This window comes from Charadrius vociferus, unplaced genomic scaffold (genome assembly GCF_000708025.1).
Source record: "Charadrius vociferus isolate BGI_N301 unplaced genomic scaffold, ASM70802v2 scaffold125, whole genome shotgun sequence".
Classification (NCBI taxonomy): Eukaryota; Metazoa; Chordata; class Aves; order Charadriiformes; family Charadriidae; genus Charadrius; species Charadrius vociferus.
Genome location: NW_009649036.1, coordinates 1,964,363 through 1,974,503, shown reverse-complemented (window position 1 = coordinate 1,974,503; position 10,141 = coordinate 1,964,363). Strand labels below are relative to the sequence as shown.

Sequence of the window (10,141 nt, the reverse complement as noted above, 5' to 3'; positions counted from 1 at the left end):
AACTGTAACAGTACAGTATTCACACACACGATGCACATGCATGTGACACAGCCCTTAAAACACAATTGTTAGTTATTTTCCTTGCTGTGGGTGGGTGAAACCCCAGTGTTCATAAAATGTCTCTTATAAAGGAGAAGTGAAAGACTGTTTGCCCAGATTAGAGAATACAAATGAGGAATTATTCTAAACTGATTCAATAGCTTTTCTTTTCCCCAAACTGTGATAAAATGTAAAATATTTGATAATACTGTAAACAAAAAAATTATTGCCTGCACTTTTCCAGATGAATTTGTACAAGTTACTGCTATATTATACCACAGGGATTTAAACTATATGTTACAGGATAAATTCTTTAATCCAGTAGATATGATTAAACTTGTGAAAATGCTCAATGGTGATCTTAGAAACATATGCTTTAGCACTAGGATTACTCCCTTCCCTCCAACAAAATTTTTATCTGTAGCATCAGGAAGATTCTCTACTGAAAATACCACGAGGCCAAGACACAGAAGTTACTTCACAGTAGACTTGAATGAAGATACTTATTTCCTGGTAACTAGTGTAAATTTGGTGGACATCCCACATTTCTTTATTTACAGCGGCAACAGCTAGTGGAATGAATAGTTGAGGCTGGACATTTGCAGCAGAGCAACATCTGGAGAAACAGAGAGAAAACAGGCTCCTTCTGGGTGTCCAGTCCACCTGGGTAAAGGTGTCAAGCGATCTGCTCAGGCTGCTCTGGAAATCAATCTCCCCTGCTCCAGAGCAGCTGGCTGTCACGCTGGGAACCTTCCTGGGCAGCTCCTGACCTTACACACTGCAACCTGGGCTCTGTTAAATACAACTCTTCTACAGGTAATTAGCAACTATAAGAATGATAATACCAGTAACACTGAAACTCATCTCCCCAAATCCTGCTTATGAACACCTATGGGAATTGCAAGGGAATATATAAAACTACTTATGTAGACGTGAATTCACTCATGAAGAGTTAAGCCAGCAGCGGTTAATGCCTAGCAATCGGTGTTTCTGTTTCGGCTCAGACCCAGATGATTTTGACAAGGAGTGTCCTACAGTGTACTCCTTTTTATTGCTTTAGTTGTTTGACAACCAGAAGTGATGCCTACAGATCTATGGTTGGTAGGACAATAAAACCCCCATCTGCACCAGAGCAGAGAGCAATGCCATCTCAGGTATCCCAAAGGCAATGAATGACGACAGACTCGCGCACTTCACCCAAGAGGAGGGGGAAGAAGTGCAAAGGCCAAACTTCCCAGTGCTTCGTTACGCAGCAGAGCAACGCATGGGCTGTGCTCCCAGGGTAGATCCATCTGATGTTTGGCAGGCAGATGCGAGGCCTCTCCCACAGCTCATCCTCCCAGAAAACAACTCAACTTTGTTAGCTGAGCACAGAGCCCTAATTATTACAACTTCTCGGGCTAAGCAGCTTTTTGTCAGTTTGCAATAAAAAAACCACCTAAAACCAAAATACAGCTACCTACCCTCAGGCCGTGATGCCATGATGGCTCATGCCAGATCTGCGCACTGCTGGGTCACTGCACACTCTTGTCCATCCCAGTATGGGCTTGCTGACCCAGTCAGAGCTAGTTCATAGTTTTTCCTGATTTTATGTTGACTGCAGAAGGAAGGACAATATGTGGTCTGGCATGAAGCTAGGCTCTTAATTCAACATAAAGCCTGCTGTTACAAAATTAATCCATTTACCTTTTTTTTTAAAAAAAATATGAACCAACAGAAGAGGTGCCACAATATTTTAAACTCACTATTGGGAACTCTGAAGTCAGATTCATTTTCTGACCAAACCTTAAGTGCTCAGAGCACTAAGTATCTGGATTAGCATGAGAAATCTCCATGAATTTTCTCAGTAGAGAAACACTCAAGGCTGAGTGGGGAAGTCGACACAGGGCCTGACTATACCTGGGCTGCTGAAGAAGATGTCTCAGACTATCTCATATTTGCACACTTTTTTTTTAAAAAAAGTCATACTCAGCAACATTCAGCTAGTATTTTACTTGGGTGCTAGTATGGGTTGCTAACAAGGATGCGGCAACTGCAACTACACATCACAAAATCTTTTGCCATGCTAGCAATGCTAAAACTCATAACATTCTTGCTCAAGATATTTGATTTTTGAGTATAAACTGTGATTTGTCATATTGTTTTTCTCCCTAGGGAACACTTTTCTCGAACTGGAAAGGCCAAGATAACTAGGGTAAGCTTGTCTACCTGCAGTCCCAGTCAGCAGCTTTACTCCTGCACTGGAGCTTGGGAGAGGAGACTATGACATGACTTCTGGCAAGTCACTTCAGATCTTTTTCATCATCTCCTCCATTTCTGTCTTGTCTGTTTTGACAGCAAGGACTTAGGAAAGGACTGTCTCAAGCTATGTATTTGTAACACTAGAACCTTGATCTCTGGAGCTCTTAACAGCTCTTTATGCTCGTGAATTTGAAATAAATATGCCTTTGTACTAAAAAAAACCCAGAAATGACTTAATCAGTATGAAAACAGAGGATGTTAGAACTGCTACTTACATTTTAAGCAGTTAATAACAATTTCACATTAAAAAATTGTTTTCCTGCAGATGATTTTTCCAGCCCTGAAAAACACAGGGTCGTTCTGAAATTGTTTTTAGGAATATACATTAGGATTACGTAGTTTTATATCTAGGATCTTCTCATTGAATTAAATTTTGAAATCAAGAGAATATTTCCATTCTTTTATGCCAACATAATATTTCATGGGCAGATTTGTCATATAGCAGATAAAAGAGAGACCTTCTTGCATATTTTTCAAACACAGGGCCCGAGCAGAAAATCTTTATATCTGTGCACAAACTTACTTTTTAGTAAACACTTGCTAAATATTCAGAACAAGTAATATTCAGGCCTCCCATGTGAGTAAACAGACTGTATAAAGGAGAATTTCTCCCATCTAGCATTAGCCATCCGAGTGCCGCAGATACCCTGTACGCCAGTCACCCGCAGCCTGCAGGGATGCCCACTCTTGGGAGTCGTGGAAGGAGTGAAGATTTCCTTCTCTCTCCATTGACTTGCGGGAAGACTGGGTAAATATCTCAGGCGAGGTGCCTCCTTTTCAGACAGCTAAAGGTGGCACGCTTAGCTTTCAAATTCATCTGACTTAACATCAAAGGAATAATACAAAAAGTAAAAGATATTTGCATATGTGAGATACACGACTCCTGCCAGTAGCGACACTGTATCGTTTCAGTTACCACTGGGAACCGGTGTTACACTGTTGCTTAGTTGTAAGGGGAAGTGTGTATACTCCATGGACTTGCTGTGACTATAAGCTTGTTGGGACCGTCTCTAGGAAAAAAATAAGAATTTAAAATGTGCAGGGTTGTCTCAGTGGGTCTGCCCCTGTGCCCAGCCCAGGTACCACCTGCCACAGCTTCTGCCTGAGAAAGTGCTGCAGAACCGGGGCTTTAATGCTTTCATTCACAACACATAATGAAATAGGAAACATCCCGGATGTAGAAATTGTAATTGTAAGTTTTGCACAAACTACTTCTTTCAGGCCCTCACCAAAATCTGTGGGGCTCCCCAACAGGCGCAGCAATTCGTTCGTACAGGAACCCCAGCAGGAGTGGGATCAGTCTCCTGTACTAAAAACATTTGGCTGCTTATTGGAAGAATATTTATATCACTGTCCCTGTGATTTCAAAAAGACAGCAAGAAGAGGGTAAGAGAAAAAGAGAGAGAAAGAAAGAAAGAAAGGTAGAGAGGGAGAGACAGAAAAAAATGAAGAAAATCTTACTTTTCTTCTCTGAAGATGCTGCCATTTTTCTCAGTGCTAACCCAAGCAAGAAGCAGAGCTAGAGGCAGAGCAGGGCTGCAAAGAGGAACCACGGGCTCTGCTGGAGGTGAAGGGAGCATGGAAGGCCACTGAATTTAAAATTCAGCTTATTTCTGCTGAGAGACACGTCCGACTGGGGAAGAAGCAGACTCGGTCAGTTGGTCTCCTCACGCAGACTGGCTCCCTTGCTCCCAGATGTGGGCAGCTCCTCCACTGAGAGTATTGAACGTGATGAGCAGGATTGGCATGGGAAGAGGTGGGAAAGGTTCAAATGTTTGAGCATGCAGTATTTACTGTTGAATTTCTGCATCATGAGATTGCATTAATAGCTTGGCTGCACGGTAAACAAAAGTCTGAATTCATGGTCCTAAATGGGACAGGAGTAGAGCACCATCAGTGGTATCCAAGGCCTGGGGGGGAAGTTTTGTAATAAACCAGCATCCTATTGGCTGCAGCAAAACTGAGACCTGGGAACCTTCTGGAGGGTCCTAAGCTGACATGTGCACGTAGTTATATCTCTTGCTGGGCAAGAGCTAAAGAAGAGCTCAAAACTAGCTGCTATTACTCTATAACAGAGCATCCATGATACAGCAGGGTTGTTGCTCAGCTGGGAAGGATCAGTCTCAGCCCTGCAATAGTAACTACTATTGGAGCTTCCTAGGCATGCCGGGGGTTGGTTTCATGCAAGCCAGAATGAAAAGTAATTCAATTCAGTATACTGGCTGCAGACACAGATTCATTTCGATGCACTAAGTTCCCTCTCTCATTGGCCTAGCAACATGGTGCTGCTTGAATTGGCTACAATGGTAAGCAACAGCTTTGGACTTGCGACCTGGGTTTCAGCCTTCCTTGGGATGAAAAGGCAAGTATAGCAAGGCTGGCAAGAGGAAAAGGATGTGCTTTTTGTTTGTTCTGCCTTAGTCTGTAGTAAACAAGTCTCAATTTAAAACATGAGATGATGATGGCTTTGGAAAATGAGGTAGCTCAAGCCCTTCCAAGCCCTCGTAAGCCTCGTTCTGTCCTGGATCTGCAACCCAGCAACAGAAACTGGTGCCGTGCCTGGCAGCTGGCCTTTGGCCTTACCACAGGAAAAATGTAACAGATTCTCTGCTGATGTTCAGAGTCATCCAATGTGATGATCAGGACCCCAGCAAAGCTTCCAAAGTAGCTTAAGAGCTGGTTCTCCTCTTCAAACAAACACAAAGCCCAGACAAATGCTTCCGTAGTCAGCAAGCACTACCAGGGGCTGTCTACATGGGAAACACTCTGCAGGCTGCAGGGCCGGCATCAGACATGGGTAGCTAACAGCACCACTGGGGAGCTCAGGGACCCTGGGGAGCTCAGGGACCCTTCTCCAGGCACCACCAAACTCCTGCCAAGTGGCATGAGTTGGCCGAACTTCTGTAGCTTCATGCTGGCAACTTGCTTCAACAGGCTGGGGCCATGCCCAGTGGGACAGGGACACAGGAGTCCTCTGGCTTCTGGTGGGATGGCAGACTATCATCCACTGCTGTAGCCAGAGTTCATTTGCTGTGCTTATTAACAATTATTTAGGGGAGAGCACCCTTTTGGAAATAGGCCTGACCGTCGAACTTGAAAAACTGTCAAAAAGCAAGAACAAGAATCCAGCACTTTCCAGCCCCCCAGGCTCTGTTTGCTTGCCAAGCTGAGACCTGGTGTAAGGGAAATTAATCCTCCTTTTACCTTAGATACCATGATTTCCCCAGGCTGCTGGTTATATATTTGCTGATCATTTTTACAAAGCTGTTGTAATAGCTCTTACTTCCCAGCATAACTTTTAATTATGACTGTCTGAAACACTTAAGTTTATGTTTTTATCAATGGGGACTGCAGCTTAATGGAGAGACTGTCCTATGGAGCACATATTCATAGTAACTACATCAGTTAGTCACATGGAAAAATCATGCCAAAAAGCCCACAATACCGAAAATAAAACATTGTCGGTGTTTTGACATGATTTAATAGTTTCAAATAAGAAACAGCACTTCTGACCAGCGAGCTCTCCAATGACCACTAGCAAGAGCACTGCTGACGGCAATCTTGAGAATTGAGATAGAAAGGGTTCCCCTGTCACCACCACTGTAACTCTTATCTCTCCGGGGATCATTATACTTGGGAATGTCAGTCAGCACCTACTCTGGCACTGGCTTGTGTTTCTGTAATACTTTCTCTCCTCTGGAAAACATATTTCCATCTGTAGCGTTATTCTTCTCTTTGTCTTAAGAAACACTTGAAACTGCTGCTATCTCTAATTCTTGATTTATCCTCTCGTTTACTAGCACTCTGGCAGACCTCTTAGTTGCTGTACAGCATCTTATTTTTGGAAAATTTTACATTTTATCTCCTGTTTGGGGTCATATTATTTTCCTGAATTGGCAGATTTCTTTTTAAACTTGGTATTTTTTTTTCCCCCTGATGCTCTGGTATAATTAGCACTAAATCAGACACTGAAGGCACTACAGCAGAAGGCTGAGACAGGGTTTCCTGATAGTAAAAATATATGAGAGACTGAGATAAAGATACTTCCGCTCCCAATACTCCCTCCTGGAAACTACAAATCCAGCAGATGAGAGGCCATCTGTGTGGATACCTTGTGATGCATTTTAACACTAAAACAGTAATGGAGCTGCACTTCTAGAGGACTTCCCTTGCCAGCAGCCATCCCTGGAAATCCCCTGTAGGAGTGAAAGGATAGATAAGGACAGTGCCATGGAAACAGCTGATCCTTACCTTACCTTTCCTGAATTAACTAAAAATTGTAGACTAACTTGCAAAAGTCATCCTAAGAATTCCTCCCAAATCTAAGTATTTTGTGCTTCATTTTAGAGTAATAATTAAGAATTAGGAGAAAATACAGTAAGAAAATAAGAGGTCTTAGTGCTTTTACTCTTAAAAAAAGGTTTTAACATCTCTTTGTGGTGAAATCTTTAATATCAGATCTGGTGTATACTTTGACACACCCTTACCTTTGTGTTTTAGAAATATTAAAAAATTAAATAGGCTATATCTATGAAAAAAAAAATCTGCCCGGGTTCTTCCAGGGAAAAGATTAAAAGTGCTGTAACCCTACAACCTTTTTCCAAAGAAAGTAACTGAGAGACTTTTGAATATCATGCAAGAAATACATCCGTGAAAAGCTGCCGCTCCCAATTCATGAGGGACAGTTCTGAGTTCAGCAGAAATCAGAAACCTCTGCCTCCTTCAGAAGAGGTATTTCACTGGTTTAGCTAATGGAATGCACCTTGCAATCAAGGGACACTATCTTCTGGTTCAAGCTGTTTCTTCCAATGGATTTAAACCCTAATTTGTGAAAGAAAAACATAGCCTGTTTCTCCACCACTGAAAAGCTCCTAACCTTTACTCTAGATGATCACACTGTATTTGTTTTTCCAGAGGAATACTGGGAGAGTCTGTAGGTGGAAGAAGGAAAGACCCTTGTTGTGCTCCAATGCACTTTTTGTTCTATTTAAAAATGACTTACAAGGTTGGCTATTCACCACGTTCTGCCTCGACTCATGATTGAGGATGGTGGTCTGACTACGACTAATTTAATATTATGTTTTGGCAAAGTGGAACACCCTAACTGTGCCCTGCACATACTCTGGGCAATTTGCCTTCCTCCCACTTCTGCGACTGCATTGCCCACATCTATTGGTGACACTTTGAACAGAGCTAAGGAGCATCCACAAACTCTCTGGAGCAAAGGCTCAGAAAAACTGCAGAGAATTTCCAGTGAACACCCAGAGCTGTGACAATAAAGCATTTGGGCATTCTGAGCACATCCGTCTCTCCTAAAGGCCTCTTCCCAGATTTTCCAGCCAGATGCTGAAGGCTTTTAGCCTTCCGTGGGCATTAGCAGAAGCAATAGCCAGCTGGGAATCCAAATGGCTACTAGATGAGCGTGATGACTGCTTCACAACATGCACATTAAGGCCCCGGCTTTCACAAGGATTAGGTAGAAGACTGTGCTGATTGACTTTAACAGCACCACAGGAATTGTTGACTGCATGGGCCTGCACATGCAATCACCTGCAGGACAGGTTTTCTGTAATTGCTGCCACCATGTATTATATAGTTCCTTTACCTGTGCCATCATAGACACAAGTTTGCAGATTGAATCCTATAGACATCCTTATACTGATTAAAAAAGAATGTGTATCAGCCTAGTCTGTGAAGTAAGTCAAGAAAAAAGAGGCCATTGATCAAACGAGGTTAAAAATAACAAATGTGTATCTGTTTGTAGACAGAGTCTTACACAAGGAGGTCAAACCATACCACATGAGGTTCAAAATGAATTAGGAGTGTCCACACATGATTAGCAGCCATTGCATTAAATGAGCTCCGGACACCTCTTTAATTAAGCAGGTGCAACTATGGGAAACAGGTCTTACTGTTTTAGAAAAATGTATTGAGCCAAGACTAAAAGTAGCAAATGTATGAACGCATACATGACAATACATCCTCTTTAGCGTCTTCAAAGGTTATTTTAAAGCATTAAAATGCTAACAGCTTTCACTTTCTTTAAGAAAAAAAAATGAGGAAGTCGAATACACACCTACTACAGCCACAGTGATGAGGTTCCTCAACTAAACACGCAGTTTCAGGCAGAAGGGCAGATTAGATTTTTTTTTTTTTAATTAACAGAATTTAAATCACAATTTACACACATTGTGATTGCTAGTTAAGTTGTTATACTAAGCTAACCTGTCTAAGACAAGAAAACCTATTTAGGCTCCCTAGCTCTTTTGAACTATACAGGCTTCTTGTTGTATAAATGTTAATTGCATGTAAACTGTAATTTTGTAATGAACAGAGAGGTCAGTCCACATAGATGCAATGACAGTGACAGGTCCTTAGTTTACTTGCATCATATCACTGGGTATCATATGTCTTAAATGACTTCTCTTTGGGGAAATATAACAAAAATTAGATTTTGAAAAAGAAAAGTGTAAAATGAAACATAATGAAGCAAAATGCTTATAAATGGATGTAAATGGCTCAATCAGACTATAGAAATGCTTATTTAACAACAGGAAAGATTAATGAGATTTGTTACTATTTCCAGTCTAAAAGTACTGCCTTTATATCTGTCATGTGGTGTAAAGCAATCTTTGATTTTTCAGATCGAACAACAGAAGTACTCCAGAAGTTCACATACTCTACTTAAAACAGGATGTGACTTCTGGTGTTTTATAATGGTTTGTTTATAGCAAATGAATGAAGATTTCAGTGACAAATATTAGAATAAATGGAGTATTTTCCTCGACAAAGGGTATAGACACTCATTTCAATGACATGGCACCCATGCTCAGCATGCAATTGTGCTGCATAAAAAGGTGGCGGCACTAAGAAACTGGTATCCTAGTTTAGATGAAAGACTGAGCTCTTTCATCTTCAAAACATATTTATGTTGACAGATGTGTTGCTGTAGGTACTAACATTTCTATAGAATATTAGTGTTGTGTAACCTACTGAATTCTTACTTTTTGTTTGGAGCTCCAAAATCAAACCTGAGAAGAAAGCACACGTGTTAAGTTATTGAAAGAAACCTGCTATTTCTGACAAAGTGTTGTATCTTTTTGTTTGAATTTTTGAACTTCATGATGATTTCATAACAAAATTAAGGTAGAAGTGCTATTTTTCTTGATGGAGCAGAGAAGCCAGTTCACAAATAATGTTGGCCTTGATCCTGTAAACACTGGTGTACAGGCTTAGCTTTTGTACCGTTGATAGTCTCATTGAGTTCAAGGGGATTATTTGCATTACGAGTGTTTTGTGCATCTGCATTTGCTACACTTGAGCCGTTGTTAAACATACACATTTTCAGGGCTGGTAAATGAAAAAAAAAAAAAAAAGTCCACTTGTGTCACCTTGGTAATGCTTTTCCATTTTCATAACAGACAAAAGTGGATGGCACGGCCTGCCTGCCCAACGCTACCTCACCGGCAGAGAAAATAAGACCTTTCACACAATTTATCTCATCAGGACGGTAGTTCCCGACCTGGATCCTCCGCAGGCTCAGGCACAGCCTGCAGCCAGGCCAGGCCGTTCCTTCCGCACCCGGTAACCCAGGCAGAGCGGACAGGCCCAGGCCACAGGGGATGGGACTCCCCCTCTGGACGCTTCCCAGGAGACCGCGTCCGCCCGGGGTAGGTCTCCACGCTCCCCCAGCGCCCTGGGGGGCTCCTACCTCCGCAGGGTGCGAAAAGGGCCGGGGATCCCCGCTACCCCCGGACCCTGCTCGCCCCCACACTCCCTGGCCCGGCCCGGGTTGGGCGCG

General features: G+C 42.2%; 1 protein-coding gene across 1 annotated transcript in view; it reads left to right on the top strand.

Moving 5' to 3' along the window:
- Window positions 1–9,928, top strand: part of MYRFL (myelin regulatory factor-like) — a 135,212-nt gene extending 125,284 nt beyond the window's left edge. Inside the window, exon 16 of the mRNA XM_009887832.1 lies at window positions 9,762–9,928. Coding sequence (XP_009886134.1) covers window positions 9,762–9,928 — 167 coding nt within the window. The remainder of the gene's footprint in view (window positions 1–9,761) is intronic.
- The last annotated feature ends 213 nt before the right edge of the window (window positions 9,929–10,141 follow it).